Here is a 13,056-nt window from a genome sequence, read left to right as displayed (position 1 = left end):
TCCTAGACAGCCGTTTGACTATTCTGAAAACTACATTACCCGCTGAGCTGAAATAATTCCCGGAAGTGTGACTCGCGTTTCCGTGGTAACTGAGAGATCGGTCCGCCGTCGGTTTCCTGCTGCACTGAGAACAGAGCGGCGAGACAGACTGGGAGGCTTGAACATCACCATCAAAACCAACAGCACTGTACAATGAACCTGTTAGCAGTATCTCCTTCTCCTGATATCCGCGTCGTCACGGTCATACTGCTGGTAAGCGTTCGTGTTAAAGGTTTAGAAAAGGGAAGCAGGACCGAGCTAATGTTTGCATAAAGGCACGTTAGCCTACCACTGGATAGTTAGCTGCTAGCTAGCTGCTGGCATGAGACGTGGCTTTTAAAGTGGCTTAGATGACTATCGAGCTCACTCTCTCCTGAAAGTGTGGTTATACATCATGTTCTTTGTCGAGGCACATTTCCTGGTTATACCAAACAAGTTCCTAAACTAAGTAATCCAACTGCAATGTCCATTTAGCCGGCAGTGTAGTCTAATGTTAGCTGTAATAACTAACCATTAATTACTGTAATACATCTTTAATGCTTCATGAGATTAATGTTACTCGTTTAGCAAACTGTTCCTCATTATGTTTCTTTTAAAAAGTAGTCAAAGTTGGACTCGTGATATAACTTTGTTTAGTAGCAGAGCAGCATCCAGTTAGCATACGTGCTACACTTAATTGAGTGCAGAGACACAAAATGGTTAGTTTAATTTATTGAATGTGTTTTGTCTGCTTTGACTGAGTGGACTCCACAGTTTAAATGATCCGGATGAACGAGTTGTCGGGCTCTTTTGGGAGCTGTAAGTGTCTCTGAATTATCTGTCGCCGGTTGGTGAATTCCTCTGTTGTGGCTCATTCTTATTGGCTTACAACCCGGAACTAGACCAAGCGGAGCAATGTTGCTGCTGTGAGAGTTTGGGGCCTGTGAAGAAAACTTAAAATACTTCTCTCCCTAAGCTGTAGGTCACTGTGTGTTTAGTAGTCTCACTCACTGCAGAAACGGTGACATTAAGTATCAATATGCAGCTGTTTTACCCTATTGGTAAAAAAAAAAGGTGTCAATTTCATTGTTGAAATTGTTTAACTTTACAAGCGATATTTTCACTCCAGAAATAATCCAGCAACTTTAAACTATCATCTAATTGTTCATGTGCTTAAATTAAAAAGCTCTAAACTTTCACTGGTCACTGTTTCTCAAAAGTGAGGATACACTGCAGAACTATGTCTTATACACACACACACACACACACACACACACACACACACACACACACACACACACACACACACACACACACACACACACAGATGTTATACATATTTATGTGTGTATATGCATTTAAATGAGGAAAATAAAAAAACACTTAACTACAGCTAGTATAGTGAAACTAAAATTGACTGATGGTTTGTATGTGACAAATCAAAAAGTACGGTTACATATTTTGATTATCCAATTCCCTATAAACATTGAGCAGTGTGAGCTTTGGCTCTTTGACACCGAAGTTGGAGTTTTCCTGGAGTATAACCCTTACCCACATTTGTATTTCTGATTGACACACATTTGCTGGGAGGATGACATGTTACATCCTGTTTGAATAGGATCTTGAGTCAGGCTGAGATCACAGCTTTAACCAAAAGTGAATTCACAGACTGGGACACCGATATTGCGCTAATGCATAACCGATATGAATGTCTTACGGCGTAATGACAAGGGAGCATTGTTGTAGAACTGCAGTCTGAAAAGGACTTGTCACCACTTCATGACTCCCTATAGTGTGGTTATCACATGACAGAGGGTAACAAGAATGGATATTATTTTTTTAAAGATTTATTTTTGGGCTTTTTGGGCCTTTCTTGGAGAGATAGGACAGTGGATAGAGCTAGAAATCAGGGAGAGAGAGAGAGGTGGGAATAATATGCGGGAAAGGAGCCACAGGCCGCATTCGAACCCAGGCCGCCCGCTTTGAGGACTATAGCCTCCATACATGGGGCGCACGCACTAACCACTGCGCCACCAGCGCCCCAAGAATGGATATTTATTGGACAAAAAAGGAGACAGTAGGATTTCTTGCGGCAATGAAAATAAGTTAAGAGAAAAAGTGCTCTAAGAGGTGAAAGAGATGCACATTTTTCAGTGAATAATCCTTCACTTGCAACTTTTTAGGGGTCTTTTATATTCTTTAGTAAAGCAGAGTTGCAATATATCAGTTATCAGAGAATTGCTGTATGCTTATCCGCGTCTCCTGTATATTCCACTACGATCCCACCTCTAGTGTATCCATTGTTTGTTTTTCCATTGTTTGTTCTTTATGTTGAATAACTGGATATTTAAAACTCTTGAGCAGCTTGTGTAAGGTGCAACTTCTTGGAATTTCTTGGGGTTTTTAAATCTTTGCAGTGTAGCATTACAACATCTACAGCTCCAGGACATTGCTTCTATCAGATAAGTTGTGAGAGAAAGTGTCTGACAAAAAGAGGATGTTGACAAACGTCTTTACAGTGTGATTGTGAGTGTTGACTACATCATTTGCGTAAAGGAGACTAAAATAAAATATGGAAATTCTGCACATGCAAAAGAACAGTACAGAGGTGCCAACATTAAGCATATCCACAGCTATCTTTCTATCATTTGTTTGGTGTTGATTATTTATTTCTGACATGTTTGCAGGTATGTGAGCATACCACAAAGAAAAACATTCATTGTTCCTTATCAAATTCAAAATACTAAGTAGTAAACACTCAACAGTTAATGAACAAACAGGAAATATTCAGGGCAACACGATAGCTTAACATTTCAAACATTCACTGGCCTACATGTTCACCAGGTGCCTGTTGAGGATGTACAACAACAGTGTAGTGCACACTTTTTAGGGATGTAAAGATTAATTGTAAAAACGTGATAAATAATGGATGCAAAGATGTCAAGATCCACATCGGTACTCTGAAAAATGTATCACAATAATATTGTGAGCGTCAGCAGCTGTAGAGCAGAGGCGGTTGACATCTGCAGAGGTGAAAAGATAACAGACAAGACAAGAACTGTGTGCAAATATTGCAAGAAGACAGGGAACTACACAAATGGCACAACCAACATGATGCAGCATTTAATCGACACCACAATGAGAAGCTCCAAACACCTTCCCTTGTTGCGAGAAAAAAAAAAACATTAAAAGGCCAAACCACACTGACAAGCAGGTTTGGAGCCCATAAAGGAATCTTTTTCAGTCATAATTTGTCTTCAGTCTCATTTTGTAAAATAAATCGTGAGAGAATCGTATCATGAACCCAGTATCGTAACAATTGAGTGAATTGTTACAGCCCGAACATTTTTCATTCATATTTTCTTAAATTCTGGACATCTGGAACATTCACTGAAATAATGTGCTGTGAAATTGTGTTGGGAATAATGAGAGAGTGTAATTGTCACGTTGCTCTGCAGGACAGAAAGATCAGAGGTTATATAGTTGGCTGTATATTTAGCCCAGTACCAGGAACAAGTTGCAGGTGAAATAGCCTGAGGCGGACACAATGGAGAGAATGTACATCGCTCAGGTTCTCAGGGAGACATTATGTGTTTCACTGGAGAGGTTGGAGAAGGTTAATGTTTAAAAGGACATCCTGGGTGCTCTACTGCTTAACCATTGTTAATCACAAACATTCATTGCATCCAGATCGAAATAGAAAGTATATAAATATGATAACTGTTACATCGTTCTTTTCCCTGTGTGTTTGTAGGCGATGGGCCTGTCTACTCCTGGGAAAGCAGAAATCACCAGTCTGGACTCAGGCAACATTGATGACATCCTAAGTAAGGCATTCATCTTCAAACGTATCTAAAAGTAATAGTTGGAGAGCTTTCAGGAAATGCAGTAATATGCTAGCTGACCAGTACCACTCAATTTTGTTCATTCAAAATCAAGCTACAGCCCGAAGCTGTTGGGCCTAGCTTGGCATGTAGACATAAAGCACGAGAAACGGCTCAATTCCTTGTTTTTCCTCTCTAATCTTATTCTTCGTAATGAAGTAAATATTTTCCAAAATATAAAATCAAGCCTATAATTCTCATTCATTTCTTTATTGGGAGCTTATCTGAAGTCTCTTAATTTTCCACATGCTCAACAGAATTGCATCTGATACTCATAAGATATGGTTGTTAAAACATCTTGATAAACTGTAAACAAAGCTGTCCAGAACTTGTCAGAACTTGTTGCAGGTCGGACATACCTGATAGTCATTAGCTCTGCCTTACACTAAACAAACATTTAACCAGAAAGGTGGTCTAATGAATGTAAATGACCACGAGTTCAGTGGTTTCTCAATTCTTGCTATAGACATGCTTTATTAGAGCTTTCTCCTTTTGATTCTTTTTTTCTTTTCGCTCAATGAATGGAAGTTGAGGGCTTATGTCTAATTAATTTGGCTGGCAAAACATACATCCCTGAAAGCATTCCGTTATGTATAGAGGCTTACATTTGTTTCCTGTTTGTGTGTGTTTCCTTACAGATAATGCTGGGGTGTCTTTAGTGAATTTTTACGCTGACTGGTAAGTCTTCAGTTTCATCTTAAAGCCATTAACCCCCCACCCCCTTCAATAATATGATACGATTTAGCTCACCAACAGCTGTTTCATATGAATGGTGTTGTAATGATCATAGATTTCTCTCACTCTGGATTTTATTGATTTCTTTTAAATGATTTTCACTCTGAGCGTCTATTTTAATCTAATATATTCTGGGGTTGTCTTTTGAACGGCTGGATAATGGAGCTGGTAAAGTCAACAGTCATTTTACAACATTGTCAAATACTGCTAAATTGAGTCTGTTATACTTGATAAAAAATCTATTTAATTACCTTGGAAATTATGGAGAAGTATTTGGACCTCACCCCCCCCCCCCCCCCCACCCCCCCCCATGCCTCCCCTACAGGTGCAGGTTCAGTCAAATGCTCCATCCAATATTTGAGGAGGCGTCGAACATAGTGAGGGAAGAGTTTCCTAACACCAACCAGGTGGTGTTTGCTCGTGTTGACTGTGACCAACACTGTGAGTATTACTGAGCCATTTAAGCGATTACCAGTGTTCCTTTTCATTGACATGACTTGTGTAAATCGTCTTACTATCATTTATTGATTATGTTTTTGTTTCAACTGCAAGATTATAAACACTAAGAGAAGATTGTCACCAGTTATCAAGAACCTTTATTAATCTGAGTAACAAATACAGTGTTTTTTTCATTTAACAAAAAGTTACACAAAGACCAAGAATATAGTTATTTGTGAAAATGTTGGACATTAAAGCTATTTAAGTATGAATCTGTAATCCATAATATTCTTAGTTTAAGTGTCAGTACAGAGGATGGATGTTCTTTATGGTGATGTCATGCACCGCTTTAACACAACACATTCTATATGCAGAAGAAAAAAAAGACACACACAACACACACTCCCTTAGTATATTTGATGCACATATGTACACATAGATGCCCAGCACACCAAAGCACAGACACATAAACGACCAGGCTCAGCCTTTTGAGATAAAGCGAATTAAAGAGAATTATTGATGACCTGCAAACTGTTTGAAGACTAATGACAAAACTGCTGCTTCCTGTGAAGACGGGAGGCTTAGAGACACCCCGCAGGGAGATTGACACCTGCCACATGCACACACTCACACACTCATTCTATGTGTGCAAGAGAGAATATTTACTCTTGGTGGGGGGCGGCTTTCATGTGGGAGATCAGAGCTCAGAGCTGACTGAAGGCAGTGTTTTGAGAGTGAGGTTTAACTGCCGACTCCGTCACAGCTCCGCTCCTCATCCACCCATCCCCATGTGTTTTTACTCCACTCCTTCCTCTTCATCAATTGATTTGTCCTTCTTTACTTAACTTTTTTCTCTGAACAGCCGACATAGCCCAGCGGTACCGCATCACCAAGTATCCGACACTGAAGTTGTTCCGCAATGGGATGATGATGAAGAGGGAGTACAGGGGTCAGAGGTCAGTGGCAGCCATTGCAGACTTCATCCGCCAACAGCAGGTGGACCCCGTGAAAGAGATACATTCATTGGAGGAGATTAATACTGTAGATGTAAGTTGAAACACACATAAATCAGTGCTGTATTTGTCATTATAAAATGAATGATGTCATTACTTTCCCTTTCCTTTGGTTTTGTATTCAACAGAGAAGTAAGAGAAATATCATAGCTTACTTTGAAACAAAGGACTCTGACAACTACCACACATATGAAAAAGTTGCCAACATCCTTCGTGATGACTGCACATTCCATGCCTCTTTTGGGTGAGATACAGCAACACATTATGGATCTTTTTTTTTTGTAAAATCATTCAAATGAAGCACATTTGAAGTGTTTGAAATTCTAATTAACTGGTTCAATTTACAGCCCTGTTTCTGAGCCTGAGCGCATCAATGGAGACAATGTTATCTACAGACCCATGGGGGACAGCGCCCCTGACATGATCTACCTCGGCTCACTCACCAACTTCGACCTGACATATGCCTGGACGCAAGACAAGTGTGTGCCTCTGGTCAGAGAGATCACTTTTGAAAATGGAGAGGTTTGTCCCTTGCTTTATTTATTTATTTATTTCTGTTGCTGCCTCAGAAAGCAACACGTCAGAGGTGAAATGTATTGTTGCCTTGAATACCAAAAGGATTGAAGAGGCTAAAACCAGAATAATGTAGACAGAGGAACATCAGGAAAAGAACAAGACTGGACTAAAGAAAGCCATGAAATGAAATATTAGTCGACGTAAAAACGTATGGCTATTCGGTATGCGTGAGGGCGCTGAAGGAAACCAATTTCTGCTAGGTGTGCTACAGCACTGGCTGGTGCTGGACAGCGAAAGACTTAGAGAGAGTTCAACAAACCCTAGCACCAATGAAACATGGCAAGACCAGTGCAATTTTCATCCAGTCCCTGAGTCCAGTTCAAGAGTTTGTTTTCTGCTCCACAAAACAATGTAACATGACACATGAGGGAAACAGCCTCTACTTTGTCCAAGACCTCTGCTGAGATGAGATTAGACCCATATGTCAACAAAACAAATTCAACACAATCAGAAAAGTGCTCGTCAAGAAGTTAACCTTTTATGAATTTCAACAAATCCCTGTGACCACTCTACAGGCTGTGACACCAATAAGGCTTTGACAAGGCATATGGAGGGAACAAAACCTTCTAACTGAACGATCCTCATTTAGACCTGTACGTCTTTTTGGATCTGATGCAGAAGTTATTTGTGAGCACTGAGTCCCATATCCCACATTCTGATCATAGTGATCATATCTGAAAAGTTCTCAACATAACTCATGAAAGTTGGTGGATCAAAGCTCCTGCTCTAGGTCAAGCTGTAATCACTAATATCCCCTGCGTTCGTAGCCCTACAATGGGCAGAGTAAGCCAACTGCTCAGTGTAGCTTCCCCAGATTGGACCTCAGTTACCCATGAAGCAGCATTGGGATGAGCTGACTCTTCCTGGTGTCAGACACAGAGAACGGGCTGTACTAGCCCTAGAGCTAGCGGCAGCTCAAACTATGCCGTCTTTGATTCCAAACTAAAAATTCACGTCCTTGTCTCCTTCACTCTCTCTTGTCAATAATAAACCGTTCACTGAGTGCCTCCACATGCCTGGAGCACTTCCATTGAATATTCAGCGTTCGTCTATTTGCAGTCGTCTGCCTGTTTTTCTTATTATTAGTCATTACGGCCTTAGCTGAGCGTTTGCACTTATCAGCCACCGTACTTAAGGGCTTCCAGGCCCTGACTCCTTTTATCTATGACACCATGTGTGTGTATGTTTGTGTGTATTTTCCAGGAGCTGACTGAAGAGGGAATCCCATTCCTCATCTTGTTCCACATTAAGGAAGACTCAAACAGCTTAGAAAAGTTCCAACATGAAGTGGCTCGCCAGCTCATAGGAGAGAAAGGTGGGCATGTGTGTTCGTTGTCTTTTGTGACATGTTCATTTCAGTTGTTTGTGAGCCAATCATCTGTGTATAGAATTAGTTTTTTGACAGTTGTGTCTCCTGTTTAGGGTCCATTAACTTCCTGCACGCGGACTGCGAGAAGTTCCGCCATCCTCTGCTCCACATACAGAAAACTCCCGCTGACTGTCCTGTCATCGCTATAGACTCCTTCAGACACATGTATGTCTTTCCTGACTTCCAAGACCTCGGGTAAGTGACAGATCTCACCTTTTTTTTTTTTTTTTTTGAGAGAGAGAATTTAGATTTGCATGGGGATGCAGTTCAGTACTTTAAAAATTAGATACACAATATTATCAATATATATAACTGGAAACATGTTTTAGGAAAAAGTGCAATGGCTGGAAATAGTTTAATACAAAAAAATAATATTAAAATACAAATGAAAATTCTGCACATGCACCTGTGATTAACAAATGAATCATCCGAGTGTCAAACCAGTGATATATATGTGGCATTCATTTGGGCATTTTTGAGCAATTATTACCTGATGCTGTATTTGAAATTCTTCATAACAAGCTCTCCTTAAATAAAGTTAATTTCATTACACACACACACACACACACGCACCACACACACAATAACCCTCTGTGCACTGAACACCAGAGAAATGTCACACCTCCTAAAATCTGTGCTTTATGAATGGGCCAGGACACCAGAGCTAATGTGACATGATTTGGCACGTGCAATAAGTGCTAAACTAATCCAGTCTAATATAATGTAATCTTATTTATTCTGCCCCCAACCACTCTGCCTCCCCCAGTCCACAATCACAGTCTGATCAGATAGACAGACGCCCCAAGGACTGACCATCCCTCCTCAGCCTAATTACATCACATCACCGCTGCATGTGGCACACAGCTTGTAATTACATTAGTGCATTGTATGTTATATATATATATATATACACTTGTGTGTGTCTGTGTGTGTGTGTGTGTTTTACTCTGACACATGGCGTTAGCTGTGACCAGGGACCAGCTCTGCCTGTGTGATATGACAACAGCTCACGACCTGTCGTTAACGAGGACACTTAACAGGACAGCGCTGATGTGGATTAATGCTGCTCTGTGACATGTCCACAGGGACTAATGACCTCTGCTGCTGCCTCCAGCTGTTGTGTCTTTTATCAGCTCTGACCTGCTCTGTAGTTCTAGCAGGTCTGTCTTTAAAGCTGAACTCGGTGTGGAGGAATGCCTTTTTCAAACCCACAGACGATGATGTTCATAAAAGAACCACTTGTACAATCAGATGGGCTTTGAAGTGATAACTGAGGGGTTGTTGCATGAATTAGTTTCTCTATTCTCCAAACAGTTTCTTTTTCAGTACTTGAAAAATTAAGTGAAGAAGATTTAATTATTGCTACTCTTTTGGATTTAAAAAATGATATAATCACTGTTATATAACATTTATTTAATACTTTAATGTTAGTATTGAACGTATATATGAATAGCTTTTTTTTTTTTTTTAACCCTTTCTATCTCCACCTATCATTCCGACCATCCCTGCAGAAGTCAGTTGCCCAGTTCAGCCACCCCAGTCATAAAAGTCAGGCTCCGTCCCTGCTCTGAAGACGGTACAAATCGGAGATCCCTTGATAACCCCGTTCCACCTCTGTGGCATTCACAGTAAAGTCGAACAGACCGTCTGAATGGGGCTTTTATAACTTCTAAGGCTGTTATGAGTTTTCTTTCTAAAAGCTAATTTGCACCAGCTGGATATGACCTCTGCTGTGTTACTCTTTGGTAACAGTTTTGTTGATGAGACTTTCTCAAACAGAGCAGATAGTCCTGCAAAGAACTTCAAGAAGTTAATTTAGTAAATATTTAAAGAGACAAATTGATGGCGAGGCTGCAACTGGCAGCAACCTCTAATGTTACCGGTAATAGGATGAAGGCAATTTGGAGTGTCCACTCAAAGCTGACTAAAATGAAAGTTGCTGATTTTTTTTCCAGCAGAAATATGTTTTACAGCCTGGCATAATGGTTCTGTACATTTGACGGGCATACATGAAGAAATGAATGTATTTTAACTAATCTCTTTTGATTATTTACAACCTGGGACAAAAGGCCTTTTTGGTCTAATAGCCAATTTCTTTATTTGTAGAAACTATATGTGGGGTGCATCTTTTAAAACTTGTCTGTGTTTATTATATTGAAGCTAAGAGTTATGCACATATTTGAATAATTAAGAGTCTGGCTGAATTGACGGTCAGATGGATGTGGGCTGTTTGTAAGGAGGCTTTTGGCCCGCCTCAACTCCACCTCTTTTCCTGATTCAAGTTAGGTGAGATAGCATTTCCAATGTAGGGACTTCCATTGTCGACCTTCATAATGCTTCCTCAGAAACTCGAGGATGAATTCACTGAGGCTACATCCATGTTTCTTATACATTCTTCATGGGCAGCAGCCGTCAGCCTGATTCAAATTTTCTATTTGAATCTTGTTTGTGCAGTTTCTAGTTTGTTAAATCTGACTTGTTTGAATAAAAAAAAAAAAAGAGAGATATTAAATGATACTTTTGTAATGTCTACTGTGTGTGTTTTGTTTTTATTTGTGTTCTTTCAGTATCCCTGGCAGGCTGAAACAGTTTGTGTTGGACCTTCACTCTGGAAAGCTACACAGGGAGTTTCACCACGGCCCTGACCCCACAGACAGCACGCCTGGACAGGTAAGACTGGTTCAACCAAAAGACTGAAAGTTGATCACATCATGTGACTGTTTAAAACTTGAATTTCCCCCCACAGTTGGAGGCAGCAGGAGAAGTGGTCAGCAGCCCTCCAGAGAGCTCTTTCCAGAAACTGGCGCCCAGCGAGACTCGCTACACCATCCTCACAAGGGACCGTGACGAGCTGTGACCCTCTGTTGCCCTCCAGTGATCCTGTGACTCAATGCCACGCCCCCGGGGTCAGGGAAGGGGTTAGGGTTGGGACAGGCCAGGCCAGCGGGACAGAACAGCAACACCCAACACCCTTACTGAAGAGAAGGAGATGTAGAAATGGAGAATGAAGAGGAATTAGGAGGAGAAAATGGAGGAAAAAAGAGAAGCAGTCCTCGACACAACCATGTTGGATTAACCTATATTTTCATAACTCTTTCACGTACAATTTTTATTTTGGATCAAAAGGAAATTGGGTAAAGGGGAAAATCGTGTGGGCAGGGGTTAGGGGCATCAAAAGAAGTGTTTTTACTTTTATTTTTTTGGAGCTTGTAAATATGTTTGTGCTACATGGGAGTCTCAGTGTCAGTCTAAATTAAATACGGAGTTTCCTTTGTTTTATTCCTTTTTCTTTCATCACCTGGCTTTTTTTTTTTTTTTTTTGTAGAAAAAGAAATCAGAGCAGTTTTTGACTCCAGTCGTATGGTTCTTATCTGTGGGTAGTCCAGCCTGTCTTTAGGAGATAGTCTCACTGACCTCATAGCTGCATCTCAATATGATCAACTCAAATCTAAATTAATTTTGTACAGCACGAGTAATTACAATATGCCTGCTTGAGTAGCTTTCCCTCCATTTCTTCTCCACACACACACACACACACACTCTGAAGGAATAGAAACATATTTTTAAATAACTGAGCAGGCGTGATATAAATTTGAAAGATTGATTTGAGACAGAAGTTAAGGAGACAAAGCTACTCCGCCCTATTGAGATGCACCTCTCCCCCCCTCCCCTGGTACTAAATGGTTTTGGATAACGATGTCTCTTACAGTGCATATACAAAGTATTACCCCTCTTGGACTGTTTCTTTGTGTTACTGTTTCATAACACTGAATAACAATGGATGTAGTCAGGATTTCTTTCTCTAAACTCAGAACAGAAACGATGTAACTTGAAAATGCTTTTACGTCATCCTATCTTGAGGGGGTGTTTCAGCAGCATCATGCTGTGTGAAGGCTTCTCTGCTGAAGACCCTGGACATGGAAGGTTACATTTAAGCATTAAAATACATGCACATTTCTGTGGAAACATGAATCTTAGTTTGTATATTTTATATCAAGAAGACTGCAGACATGAAGTCAAATATACAATTGCTTCATTAAAAGGCTGTGTGAATGCCTGTGATTGGAAAATTCAATGTCCTGGCCTTAGGTCAACCCAGAATTAACGCCAGGACTTGACAAGCATGCAACTTGACCAAAGTAGCCTTAAAGGAATCAGTGTCCAGATGTGTAAAGCTGTTAAAGGCTTACTGAAGTAGCCCTCGGGCTGTTAGTGCTACCAAAGGTGCTTCTATTGGCCATTTTAGGACATGAATACTTGTGCAATCAAGAAATTTGTTAATTGTATCCCAAACCTCTCCAGGGCGTCTTACATACTGATAACCTCACTACTGTAAAACAGTAAAACATTTCAAAGTCAACGCGGGGTGAATACCTTATAAAGGCACAGTATTTTCCATGACATCTCTAATGTGTGATCCTAGGAGTGAATTAGAGGAAAGAAATGGTGTACTTTAACGTGGTCAGGAATTTATGAAATGGCTTTTGTTTTGGCTGTTAACTTGTTGAAATGTGTAGTCATGCAGAGGGAGAAAAGGACTTGGTACTTCCCAGGGTTTTAACATGCTCGGGGAGAAGGGGCCCATGTGATCAGCGTTGGTAAAATAGTCTCCCACTTTATACGACTTCATTAAAACTGGTTTCATCTCTTTAAATGTCTGTGGTTTCGGTACAAGAATGGATCTCTGGGGTCTACTGAACATAAATTAATCTTAAAGACAAGGCCAGATTGCGAGTATGGGGGGACCCTTTGAATAGTTTGTACTGTGCTCCCTGCCCTTCCATTGAGGCCAAAAAAGATGCCTGCATAGTGACATATCAGCCCACATACAGGAGAACAAAAGAGTGGTGGTGGGGGGGGGGTGGGGGGGGAGTGTGATGCCATCTCTGAAATAGTCATCTCGGAGGGGAGGAAGCAGATACAAAAAAAGTGAAAGTAAATTAAAAACCATTTTACAGGATATTGTGTTGTCTGCTGTTTGTATGTATGGCGTCTCTTCTTTGGTTCTGTTTTTCAAACCTGT

The 13,056-nt window shown here is 40.5% G+C and overlaps 1 protein-coding gene across 1 annotated transcript; it reads left to right on the top strand.

Moving 5' to 3' along the window:
* The first annotated feature begins 92 nt into the window (after positions 1-92).
* On the top strand, positions 93-12,993 carry erp44 (endoplasmic reticulum protein 44). Its single transcript, XM_061050565.1, has 11 exons — positions 93-252; positions 3,773-3,845; positions 4,541-4,580; positions 4,963-5,078; positions 5,938-6,122; positions 6,217-6,332; positions 6,436-6,610; positions 7,868-7,979; positions 8,087-8,228; positions 10,601-10,703; positions 10,780-12,993. The coding sequence occupies exons 1-11, from the start codon at positions 193-195 to the stop codon at positions 10,888-10,890; spliced, it is 1,233 nt and encodes a 410-aa protein (XP_060906548.1). The 5' UTR covers positions 93-192; the 3' UTR covers positions 10,891-12,993.
* The last annotated feature ends 63 nt before the right edge of the window (positions 12,994-13,056 follow it).

Source organism: Labrus mixtus, chromosome 11 (genome assembly GCF_963584025.1).
Source record: "Labrus mixtus chromosome 11, fLabMix1.1, whole genome shotgun sequence".
Taxonomy (NCBI): domain Eukaryota; kingdom Metazoa; phylum Chordata; class Actinopteri; order Labriformes; family Labridae; genus Labrus; species Labrus mixtus.
Note: the sequence above shows the minus strand (reverse complement) of the source record. Positions and strands in the feature narration are given on the sequence as shown.